At 58.0% G+C, this 12,305-nt stretch overlaps 1 protein-coding gene across 1 annotated transcript; it reads left to right on the top strand.

The window, feature by feature from the left end:
* Window positions 208–8,905, top strand: ASPHD2 (aspartate beta-hydroxylase domain containing 2). Its single transcript, XM_018061066.1, has 3 exons — window positions 208–1,296; window positions 6,436–6,549; window positions 7,071–8,905. The coding sequence occupies exons 1-3, from the start codon at window positions 489–491 to the stop codon at window positions 7,178–7,180; spliced, it is 1,032 nt and encodes a 343-aa protein (XP_017916555.1). The 5' UTR covers window positions 208–488; the 3' UTR covers window positions 7,181–8,905.

Here is a 12,305-nt window from a genome sequence, read left to right as displayed (position 1 = left end):
GATGGGACTGCTGCAATTATCCAACAGTACTCGACCCAGATTAGACACAACCGGCGTTTTGGGACATGGGGGAGGAACGCACAAGATGAGAAGTGTGTCCTCTTCCAATGGGATCTGATAAAACGATCTGGGGCTTTTTGCATTGTAGTTGAGGACTTTTCCGAGTATAAAAATGGATGCCGGTTTATTATTATTTTTTTTAATCCCAGGTTTGGATTGCCTAAAAAATCATTGCACCCGCCCCACGTCCTAAGGCGACCTCAAGCCACTCCTTCGCCGCAGGGACTCCCGCTGGGACTGGAGCGGTGGGCGCAGAGGTCGGTCCATGCCACCCGCAGCAGCAGCCCAGGACCCGCGGCCGCCATGCCCCCACCGGCCCAGGCAGCGCCCCGCCCCCGGCGCTAGGCTGCAGGGCGTCAGTGCCCTCGGGACCCCTGAGGACTGACCTCGTCTGACCTTGCTCCAGACCCCCGTCAGCTCCCCCTAAAATGTCGCTCGAGTGGCTGGTGGCCTGGGGCTGGTCGCTGGACGGCCTGAGGGACTGCATCGCCGCCGGCATCCAGTCGGTGCGGGACTGCGACACCACGGCGGCGGTCAGCGTGGCCTGCCTGCTGGCCCTGTTCGTGTGGTACTGTTACCACGTGGGCCGTGAGCAGCCCCGGGCCTACGCCTCAGTCAACGCCCTGATGCAGGGCCCTGACGCGGCGGGGCTGCAGAACGGATTCGTGTACTGCCAGTCGGCCGAGTGCGTGCGCTGCAGCCACAGCGAGGGCCTCAACCAGAAGCTCTACCACAACCTGCAGGAGTACGCCAAGCGCTACTCGTGGTCCGGCATGGGCCGCATCCACAAGGGCATCCGCGAGCAGGGCCGCTACCTCAGCAGCCGGCCGTCCATCCAGAAGCCTGAGGTCTTCTTCCTGCCCGACCTGCCCACCGCGCCCTACTTCTCGCGGGAGGCGCAGAAGCACGACGTGGAGCTGCTGGAGCGCAACTTCCAGACCATCCTGTGCGAGTTTGAGACCCTGTACAAAGCCTTCTCGAACTGCAGCCTCCCGCAGGGCTGGAAGATGAACAGCACCCCCAGCGGGGAGTGGGTCACCTTTCACTTGGTCAACCAGGGGGTCTGCGTCCCCCGGAACTGCAGGAAGTGCCCACGGACGTACCGCTTGCTGGGAAGCCTTCGGACCTGTATTGGCAACAATGTTTTTGGGAACGCGTGCCTCTCCGTGCTGAGCCCCGGCACCGTCATCACGGAGCACTACGGCCCCACCAACATCCGCGTCCGGTGCCATTTAGGTAGGTGGCGGGGGCGGGGCCTCCGGTCCTGAATCCCGCCCCAGGAAAGCTACGCACTTCATGGCACTCTGATCAAAAATCAATGGGTCAAGGTGTACAAGTGTTGGCAGCAGAGATTGAGTCAAAAAAGAAAGGCGTGGTCAGTATCAACCTACTCTGACAGGTGCTCCATTCAGAGGCCCTGTCTGCCCTGTCCAGGGCGGGAGCCGCCAGCCGCATGTGACTGTCCAGGGCCTGAAACGTGGCTGGTGCAACTAAGGAGCTCGATTTTTACTTTAATCCAGAAGTTAAAATCTGGTGGCGGCTGCTGTATGGAACAGAGTAGCTCTAGAGCCAGAGGCTGTTGAAGTGGTTCTGGAGGTTTGTCACGGCGTCCAGGAGGCTGGAAGATAACCGGAGTGCCTTCCTAATCACAAGGACGAGGTGATGCTTGGTGTTACATTGATTTTGTTCAGCCTCTAAGGAGGTTGGTAATAGGCGAAGTGTGTGTAGCAGTGGTTTTGAGAACAGGGTCTGAAGTCAGGTTGCCTGTGTTTGCATCCTGGCTCCACCACCAGCTGGCTGGGTTCCTTTGGGCAAGTCAGTCCACCTCTCTGGGCCTCAAGTTTCCCCATTTGGAAATTGGAGGTTAAAAAGACCATTTCTTACAGAGCTATGTTGGTAGTGTGAGTTGTGAAACCTTTGTTCAAGCAGAGCCTGCTAGAGAGTGTTCTTGTTTAGTTGCTAAGTTGTGTCCAACTCTTTGCAACCCCATGGACTATAGCCCGCCAGGCTCCTCTGTCCGTGGGATTTCCTAGGCAAGAACACTGGAGTAGGAGTGTTCTTGAGAGAGTACTCGATAAAAGCAGGCTCAGATGCTACTCGGTGAAGAGGGATATTAGTTCTCCAGAATGCCACCTCCCTGGTGAGTCGAGATAACATGTTGGTTACCAGGGCAACGGTGCCACAGGTTAGCATCCCACACCAGAAGAGCCTGGGCGAGGCCCAGCTTAGTGGTGTGACCGCCCCACCTGTGGTGCAGAGGGGGGACGAGCACGTGGAGGAGCCCAGGATGGGCTTGAGCAGGGGTATCAGAACTGGGCTCTGCAGGGGACCTCAGGGGCTGCCGGGGTGGGGGGGGGCGGGGCCCTGAGCCCCTCTCCCCTGGGCCCCTCTGCTCCTCCTGTGCTCTGTCTGTGAGGATTGGACGGAGGGCTTTACTGCTTCAAAGAAAAAGAAAATTAGATTGAGGCAGTTGACACCATTTTGAGTATTTCAAGAGTAAAAGCAGGACACGATCGGGGCCCTGGAGGGAGTGGCCTGGCTTCATGGCCAGCTGTGAGACTTTGTGCAGTAACTGTCTCTCTCTCGGCTTCAGTCTCCACATCTGTAAGATGAGCAGATAGTACTCACTCACAGGAATGTTGAGAGGTTTCAACAAAGTAACATCTTCCATGGGCATTTGACACAGCACCTGGCGCATAACAACATTCGATAAATAGCAGCTAGGACGTTAATGATCAAGCGGTGTGTTGGGCAGTGTGAAAAACTAATCCATAGAACGTGGTCCCGCCCCCAGGAGACAGCAGAAACTGTGCAGGCTCCGGAAGCACACACACCTGGACTCAGATCCTGGCTTAGCCCGATTGCCAGGCGGCCTTGGGTAGGCTCTGAAGCTGCGCCTCCGTTTTCTCCTCTCTGCAGTGGGGGTAGTACCCACCTGGAGGGCTGATTGGACGATTAGAAGTATGTCCTGTGTGTTAAGTGATTGGCAGGTGGAGGGCAGTCAGGCAAAGGGGGCTCTGGTTAATCAGAGATGTGAGATGATCGTCTTAAGTGATGGTCGTGGTCAGTAAAGTCTCTGTGTGATGCACCAGGATGTGCTCTGAGCTCAGGGGACCCAGGCGCTGCAGGTAGGCTGCTCTGGGGAGAAGGGTCTGACCCTGTGGGACCCTGGGACCACTTGGGCGGAGCGAGGGAAGAGCTGTCCCCTGGAGCAGGGAAGTCCGCTGGTGGGCTGAGCTGGCCCAGTCGGTGGGAGCAAACCACAGGGTACCCTCCCCACCCCCGTCAGGCTGAGGAATTGAGGCTGTGGGCACAGGAAGCAATGCTGTTCTTCTTAAAGGTCCTCCTTGTCTTTTGAAAGCTTCAGAGTGATGCGTAGGGAAGGGCATCTGAGGCAGAATTCGGGCAGAGTGAGTAGGAAGGGCTGGTGGCAAGAGCACCCAGGATCCGCCCCCTGGGTATTAATGCCTGTTGTGTATCAGTGCCGTGTACACGCGCGTGTTTGTAATACGTGTCTGCACGGGCCTCTTTATGACCTGTCCTTCCCCTCCCCGAGTGCCGCCTGCCACCAGAGAAACTGGGTCACCCGTGTCACCCTGGACAGCAGGCGGTGCTGGAACGCGGCCCACCGGCATGGGCTGTGCCGTGGCCAGGGCGAGTGCCAGGGCTGGGTTTGCCATTTCCTTCTCTTCTCTGTCCTGCCTACATGATCCACCCAGAAAGGAAACAGGGTGTGTGAGACTCATGTGACCTTGTGTGTTGACTGGAGGGTCTGGAGCACGAGGTCAGAGGCAGGGAGGGCCTGGTACGTGCTGGTGGCCACACTGTCACCAGTTAACCTGGCCGTCATGGGGAGGCCCCTGCGGTTCCGGGACTGTGCCCTGGAAATGCACACGCACCCCTGCCTCCTTTTCTGCCTTCTGTCCTCATGGGGCCTGGGGGGGTCATTTCTCTGTGTGACTGCAGCCCCAGCCCCTCCAGTTGGCACAAGTTTGCCGAGGCTGCTCCAAGCTTCCACTAGACGTGGCATCACTTAACCCCTCTCCACGCTGCCCAGCCATCACCCCGCAGCGCGTAGGGGCTGCAATGTCCCCGGCCACTACCACAGACCTCCAGGGAACCGCCTCTGGAACTAACCAGGCAGATGTTAGCCAGGAGGCAGGTGCCCGGCCCGTACACAGGCGTGTGCACATTCTCATCGGGCAGCCCAGTCAGGCTCTCGTCCCTTCCTGAGTATTGCTGGTGTTCTTGGCCGTCTGGACGGTGATGCAAGTGGGTCAGCTCGTGTCTGCCTTGCCCGCCCTGCAGGCCAGCTGCCAGCCTCCTGAGGCAGGGCCTCGCTGGACAGAGCCCTTTCTCCTCCTATCTCTTGTCTCCGTTCGTGGGCGGTGGAGACAAAGCAGCAAGCCCTAAGCCAGAGAGGCCGGGGACGCAGGACTGCCGAGGCAGCGTGGGGGCCTGTCTATCCCCAGGAGCCACCCAAATGCTCTGTCTGTGGGGGTGCTGACTGTTCCTGCCAGCCAGGCTGGCTCTGGCAGTCAGCTGGGATGGTGGGCCGCAGGGAGGCTGGGGTACAGGGGAGGGAGGAGGAGGAGAGGGAACTGGGGCTGGGAAGCGCAAGCCAGGCTGTCTTTCTGTTGGACTGTGGGGACTGGTAGTGAATCACTACCCAGAGAGAGGGGAGCTCCTTTCTGAAACCCTGGGGTGGACTGTCCCTGTGGAGAACCACCCATTCCAAAAGGCCTTCTGCACCCGAACCAAGCAGTGAGGGGACACACGGAAGGATGCGGCCTGCGGGGCTCTCCACTGGGGCCAGTGAGTGGCAGGCTGAACCCCTTTACAACCCTGACCTCCCCCAGCAGTTGTCACTGTAGTGGGAGAGGGTGGTTCCAGAGGCAGAACGGACTGTCAGCTGAGCCAGTGAATGTACTATTGAGAGCTGAAACTGACCGTCTGCGGGGAAATTGACAACCACTTAGCATCACTGCTACTGACGTGTCAGCTCACACTTCCATCATACTGTCTAGTGTTAGACCAGCCTGCTCCATGGAGCCAGGCAGACTGGGGTTCGAATTTCAGTTCCCGCAGGGTGAATAGCACTCCCAGCTGGTCACTGAACTTCTCTAAGGCTCAGTTACTGCACCTGGAAAGCATGTGAAGTGATGTCTGTAAAGTGTATGTTTAATGCAAACCCCTGCTCGCAGTAAGTCTTTGGTGGGTGGTAGCAAGGACAGTGGTCACACAGCCTGGAAGGCAAGTACGCCCACGGCCCCTCTTTACAGACGAAAAGCTACGGCTCAGAGAGGTGGAGGGATTTGCTTAAAGTCACCTAGCACGTAAAGGTGGTTGTCTGACCCCAGGTCCTTTGTCTTGCCCTCTCCTCCTCACGGCCTCTGTTTCAATTCTGCCTCCATCCATGCTTCCTGGAGCCATCCATTGGTGGTTCAGGGGGTACATGAAATCCTCAGGCTGTTCGGAAGCTGTTTCCTGTGTCAAGGGGACATTAAATCAGAGCGGTGGGTGCCGACTGGCCCAGGGTTGTGGTTGTCAGGCTGGGACGCAGAAGACAGAACCCCACCATGCCAGCGCCTCTTGCAGGGCCCGCTGCCTCCCAGGTCGGGCCCACTCACCCTCTTCCGAATCAGTTAGGTGGCTACAGGTGCCTAGGCGACCAGAGTGCCAGGGGCCCGGTGCCCTTCAGACGCTCGGGTTGGAGATGGGGGCGTGAACGTGCACGCACAGCGGCGTTTCAACCAGACCCCGTCCCCGTGTCTTACGTACCTGAGCCCTCCGCCCCGTGCTTGTGTTGAACACAGCAGCTCCCTCTCTGAGGGTGTCAGTCTGTTACCTCTCAAAGCTCGACGTTTCTTTAGGGGTGTCTCCAGCTTCCCAGAGTGAGGCTGGGGAAACTTGGCCTGTGAACATGCCAGGCTTGGGCCTTGCGATGGACCCCAAGGCGGGGGCACCCTGAGGGTCTTAGCGTCTTTACTCTCAGCTGGAGCAGCCCTTGCCTCTCGTGCAGGTGGAGGTCTGATCCCACCTGCCTCGACCTCCAGGGGTCCTAAGGCTGGGCTTCAGGAGTCTCCAGGTGAGGTGCAAGCCTCAGTCAGTCTGTGCTTTGATCAGAAGTGTCCCTGGCCCAGAGCAGATTAAGCCACGGGAGGAGGGAGCATTTCTGGGGAACACAGTGGGCGTCTGGGTGCACAGCCTGGCTCTGTCCTAGCAAACTGCAATCGGGGCTCCCGAGGGGTGAGGGAGGGGGAAGGCGGGGCTTCGGAAGTTGAATGCCCCTCTCACCCCCGCCGAGGCTGCCCTCCTGACTTCCAGCATCCTGGTCCTGCCCCTCTTCATCCTCTCCTCTCTCCTCTCCCCCAGGTCTGAAAACCCCAAGCGGCTGTGAGCTGGTGGTGGGAGGGGAGCCCCAGTGCTGGGCAGAGGGCCGCTGCCTCCTCTTCGATGATTCCTTCCTACACACCGCGTTCCACGAAGGTGAGTGTCTGCCTGTTCTGTGGCCGCCTTTAAATATATACATGTATATACTTATATATACTTCAATTTTATTTCTTTAGAGCTGTTTCTGGTTTCCAGAAAAACTGAGCAGAAAGTCCAGAATGTTTGCCCCTTGATGCGACCTTCCTCTGCATATATTTTCCCTTTATTAACATTTTGCACGGCTGTGGCACGTTTGTGAACAGTGGCCGCGTCATAGTTTACGTGAAGGTTGACCCTTGCTGTTGTCCGTCCTGTGGGCTTGGACAGATGTCATGGGTCCGCCACGGGAGGAGCGCACGCAGTAGCTTTCCTGCCCTAAACGTGCTCTGTGCTCTGCTCCGAACCTTCTGGGGCCCTCTCCTAGGGTTTGTTCAGGCAGAAGGGAAGCCTGCGCTCTGTGCCAGGGGGCAGGAGGGGTCACTGCCTGGGTGCTGCCCGCGTGGGTCCGTCTCCACCGTGGTCCCGGCTCGGGGCGCTTTGACCGTCTCCTCCCGCCGCCCTCCCCTCCCCTCCCCCAGGTTCCGCGGAGGACGGCCCGCGGGTGGTTTTCATGGTGGATCTGTGGCACCCGCACGTCGCGGCAGCCGAGCGGCAGGCCCTGGATTTCATCTTTGCTCCGGGACGATGAGAACGTTGGTCGCGCTGGAGTCGCCAGGAGTGACAGTGGGTCTGCCTGGGTAGACAGGGTTGCGGCCCAGCCCCCCGGCTCCGTTTGGACCCCATGTTCAGAAACCTGCCTCAACCGAGAGCTCGCATTTGGGACTTCTGTTTTTTTAAGATCACGTTGGGTCCCTTTTTCCTTTGGTTATTGAACAGTAGGGAATTTCCAGCTTGTATTTCCTTAATTTTTTTCCTCCCCTTCCCATCGTTTGCTTCTGCGATTCCTTTCTGCCTACAAGCGCGTTCCTCTGCTGCAGCCAGAGGCCCGGTGTCCCTGTCGTCTGGTGTCACGCGCGCTGCTGCTTGGTCTTGTCAGCGCTCTGAAGTAGAGTCGCCAAACGGTTACTTGTCCGAATGTAATAACGTAAATCTTCTTGTGGTCATCTTAAGAGGAAAAAAACAAAAACAAAAAAAAACAACCACCAAAAAACTGCAAAGCAGGGAGCTGGCGAGCGTGGCCTCTGCTGCTGTTACGTCACCTGGGGCCCTTCCGCTGCCCCAGGGCAGGGCGCAGTCTGCAGTCAGCATCGCCACCTGGCCCTGGCCAGCTGCGGCGTTGGCAGGGTGGCCCTGGTCAGGGGCAGGGCCAGCCCACCATCGCTCACCTCACCCCGAGCCCCGTGAGCTCGCTCACGGCAAGAGCTTTGGGCTGGCGGGACCGGAGGCTTCTCTGTAAACGTGGCTTTCCGAACAGAGCCGGGGTTGGCGTCTTCTTCTCCTTCGAGAGCCCAGCCGGGGCTCCCTCGGATCTGTCTCTGAACGTGTGATTCGCTTACCTCACTGCCTACAGAAGCCCTACTGCCAAACCGGGCCCGGGAGGTTCCCCACTTGAGCTGTGTGGAGTCCACAGCACTGAGCGTTCAGACCACCAGGCTGGCCCGCGGGCGCCAAGGTGGGGCGAGCAAGGCCTCCCTCCTCCAGGGACGTTCTGGAAAAGCGTCTCTCTGGCAAAACTGGGAATCGTAGGTCCGCCCAGGATGTGTCTGTTTTTTGCTTTGGAGTTCTGCTGCCTGTGATTTTCCATTTGTCTGTCTGTACATAAACGTTCAAATGCTGGGCTCGGAGATCACGCTGGGGTCAGCCTTGTGCCTGTCACCGCACAAGGGCGCGGCTCCGGCCCCCCTCAAGCCAGCGTGTGCTCGTGAGGACCCTGGGCGACCTGCAGACCCAAAGGACCCACAGTCTCAGCGCTGGCTTGTTGGTCTCCTGTGAAGGACGTGGCTGGGTTATGGCACCAAGTCTGGAAACAGCTCCATGTCAGCCAATGTGTAAAGGAGTCACCGCCGGCCACACGAGAGAGGCATGTTTGGAACAATGTATTATTGCCGAGTTGGGCGGATAAAGCCATGGAGCAGCTGAGTTGGGCAGATAAAGCCATGGAGCGGCACGGAACACACAGTTTGTCCCGTGTCCAGGTCCAGCATAAAGAAACCATGTCTGCATTTGAGTACACTTTCTATACACCTTTTTCAGCGATTAGGATGCAGGAAGGGCAGAGACTTCTGCCCCGCCCAAAGTCTTTCTCCTCCTCCTCCAGTTTCTTGTTAAAGAGTCACTGAGGTGCATGATGTGTCTGCATCCTGACTGCTGTCCGTCTACAAAGCCGGCAGCCCACACCCATCCCCAGCTGCCTGTGCTTCCGTGACATGGCTGGGGACCAGGAGGTAAATAAAAGACCTTGCTGAAAACCAGAGTGACGTGGTGAAGGTGGTATGTGGGGAAAGAGATGTGACTTGGGCGGAAGCTCCGGGAGGGGCGCGTGTGAGCTGGAGGCTCTTGGTTCCTGGATCATGTCACGGAGACAGGTGGGACCCTGAAGGTGGTCACATGCAGTGACTGAAGCGAAGTGTAGTTCTGATCCTGGGGGTGGGGGGGAGGAGCAGACCTATGGAATGTTCAGGAACTGCAGGCGTCAGCCCCGGGTAGAGAACCAGGACCGTGCCCTGCCTCAGAAAATCTGAGGAGTCGGGACTCAGTGCTGGGAACTCGCTCCTGTGTCCCCTTGGGCCAGTCACTGTCCTTCACCATAGAGACGCAGCGACATTGATCCCCTTCCTGACACCACGGGGGTTCTGAGCAGTTAGGGAGAAACAGGTGAGGAGGAAGGGTGAGTGAGGGGGAGCTGGGTGAACTCACGGGGCCAGTGGTAGAGGTGGCCAGGGGCGCCTCGTTTCCTGTGTCTAACCTCAGGGCCCAGACCCTCGACGGCTGCGTTTTGAATCTTGCCGCTTAGAAGAGGGACCAGGGCTCTGGTGACCTGGAGCTGCCTGGCTGCCGGGTGTCTTCACAGCAAGGCTGGCTGGGCCACCATGGCTCCCCTGAAGGGTGCGTTGCCAACTTGGCAGGGGATGCCCAAGGTGAGAGAGGGGAGCTGGCCTGCCCGCCCAGCTTCGGATGGGACGCCCTACCTTCCACCGGGAGACAGCCAGCCCCAGTTGGCTAGGCCAGAGCGGTTGCTCAGTGTGACAAAGTCATCTCCCAGGTCTTCTGTGCACCTGCTCGTCACCCCCCAAAGTCACCTAGATTGTCTGGGTTCTGAGCCCCCTTGGTGACATCGAGTGCCCTGCAGCATGTGGCGGGAAAGGGGGAGGGTAGTCCTCACTCACTGGTTTTGCACTTTGCACACTATGGTCACCTGGGGGGCTGTTGAGAAATACTGGTACCTACCCCGCCCCCCCCCCCCCCCCCGGCTCCCCCAAGGCATTCCTGTTCTTTGTTTCAGCTCATTTCCTGGGCTGAATCTCCTGTGTAGCTGGGGCTGAGGGTCGTTGCCCTGAGTAGCAGAGATGATGAGGCCTGTGAAACCAGCCAGCTGGAGGCTCGGAGCTGAGCTGTGTCCCTGTGACGCTGGGCAGGCCTCCTAATCTTGGTCTCTAGGGGACAGCCACTGTTTCTAACGCCCTCCTGCAACGGTACTTTGAGGAGCCTCTTGTAAGAGCGTTAACATTGCCATTCTCAGTCCTTGTGTTTCTACAACTTGACCCAACCCTAACTGCAGGACTGGGCATATAACCCATACCTGACCAATCAGAGCTTTCCAGATTCCTGGGTACTTAGGATTGGGTCAAGGCTAGGCACATGACCCGCATCTGACCAATCAGAGCCTCCCAAACGCCTAGGTCCTCAGGGATCGGGTCAGGGCTGGGCACATGACCCACATCTGACCAATCAGAGCCTTCCGAACTCTTAGGTCTTCAGGGATTGGGTCATGGCTGGGCACAGGACCCCAGTTCTTCCTGGGACCGTTGAGGAAAAGGCAACTGTTGATGGGATGGGAGTGGGGAATCCAGTGTGAAGAAAATCTGTGAGTGAAACCCACAGAGAAGAGCAGGTCTCATCTTGTGGAGACACCTGAATCCTGATAGAGCTTTGCCTGGAAGCAGCCCTACCTCTGGACTTTTCCATCACATGAGCCAATAAATGCTCTTTTAACTCACGTCCAGGTGGTTGTTTTTGTCTGTTGCCCCCCAGATGTCCAGATCCACTTTGTGCCTGATGCTCCCTGGCCTAGGATTAAAGTCAGGTTTCAGGAAGATAGTATCATGGTGAGCTGTGGGTGGGAAGCGCTCCCTACGTGTTTTCAAAATGTAAACACGATAAGCGAAGGCTCAGTGCAGAGTGCTGTGTTTAAGGATTATCACGCTCTGCTGCCAGCCGCCTCGCCTCCCCATGACATGTTCGTCCCCGCTTGAATCTTACTAACCAGATGTAAACACTGGGGACAGGACAGAATGAGGCCCTGTATTTTAGAGCTGCTGACAGATGGCAGCAAAAATACTCCAGCAGAGTGCAGCTTTGGGTGGCAGGAGGCAACACACGCAGAGATTGACGGACTCTCTGCCTCCTTCCCAGGTGCACACAGTGGTCCCAGCTTCAGATCACCCACTGTTTCCCGTAATGCCCACTCCTGCCACCCTGGAGGCAAGGTGAGTGCATCTCATCATTGAGTACGGATGGCACTGTACCTTCTGAGAGAGTCTGTCACATGTGTTATTATCCCGTAATACTTGGAGCCCTGCCAGGGGGAGCTGGGACAGCTACACACTAAACACGGGAAGACGTAGGTCCGAGGGCAGTGGACACGGAAGAGGTTGCGCTGGCGGGTGAGCCAGAGGTAGAAGCCAGGTGTGTGCTCACGGCTCACCATCCCCAGGCTTTTGAACTCTGTCGTGCACTCAGGCCTCTGTCTCCACGGCAGACAGACGTACCCCACTGGGGAGAGCGTTTGCCTTCTCAGGACACACACTGAGCCCCACTTTCTGAAGGCCCATGACACGCCACGCTTTCACATACATCGCCTCTCCCTTCCATTTAAAAGAAGACGCTGAGGTTCAGAGAATTACATTAACCAGTTTCCGAAGCAAGTCCTAGAACCAGATTTGAACCCTAGTCTCTTGACTCCAAAGCCGGGTGCACCTCCTGCCACCGGAACCGGTTGGGGCTGGTCGGAGAGTAGGAACCAGCTCCGAGCACGTGCAGGGGACGGAATCGGGAGAGGGCCAGGCTCACCCTCCCCAGCTCCCCCACGCCCTCCCTGGGAGCACTCGGCCAGGGAGGAGAGGGGAGGGCCGGCACGCAGCTGGCCCGAGCACAGTGTGCAGTCGTGAAATGCCTCTTCTTGGCTCTTGACAGGATTCAAAAGACTCTCTGGGTTTTGTTCCCCGGAGAGCTGCAGCTGGGTTCCAGGTGGTTCAGACATTTAAAATAAACAGAGAGGAAGTGTCCTTTAGCTGCGAAGCCCTGAGAATCTTCACCTTAAGCTCCCCAGATTCAGTGACCGTGTTGAGAAAAGATCCAGAGTGGCTTGTTTTCTGAGCCAGGGTGACAGGTGTGGCGCTAATACCCTGCCCTCCCCAGGGTTGGGGACGGGGGGTTCCCCTCCTGCTGCTCTTTTCCCAGGACAGGTCCGCAGTGAAGGGGTGCGGGGGTGTGTGCAGCGGGAGGCAGTGAACGGACGCTGGCGTTGCGCACGGCTCGAGAGCATCAGCCGTTGGTTTTCTGCTTGCGCCGTGGACTCCTTCGGAGCAGGGATCTCCCCTCTCCCCCTTGGGGCTTCTCCCCTCTGGAGACCACGCCCCACATACAGCAGGCGC

Source organism: Capra hircus, chromosome 17 (assembly GCF_001704415.2).
Source record: "Capra hircus breed San Clemente chromosome 17, ASM170441v1, whole genome shotgun sequence".
In the NCBI taxonomy this organism is placed as follows: Eukaryota; Metazoa; Chordata; class Mammalia; order Artiodactyla; family Bovidae; genus Capra; species Capra hircus.
The sequence above is the reverse complement of the archived record's forward strand: the minus strand, read 5'-3'. Positions and strand labels throughout refer to the sequence as shown.

Coding starts and splice junctions, on each gene's coding strand:
- ASPHD2 (XM_018061066.1), top strand. CDS start 489: ATGTCGCTCGAGTGGCTGGTGGCCTGGGGCTGGTCGCTGGACGGCCTG. Junction 1,297..6,435: donor CCGCGTCCGGTGCCATTTAG/GTAGGTGGCGGG, acceptor CCTCTCCCCCAG/GTCTGAAAACCCCAAGCGGC. Junction 6,550..7,070: donor ACACACCGCGTTCCACGAAG/GTGAGTGTCTGC, acceptor CCCCTCCCCCAG/GTTCCGCGGAGGACGGCCCG.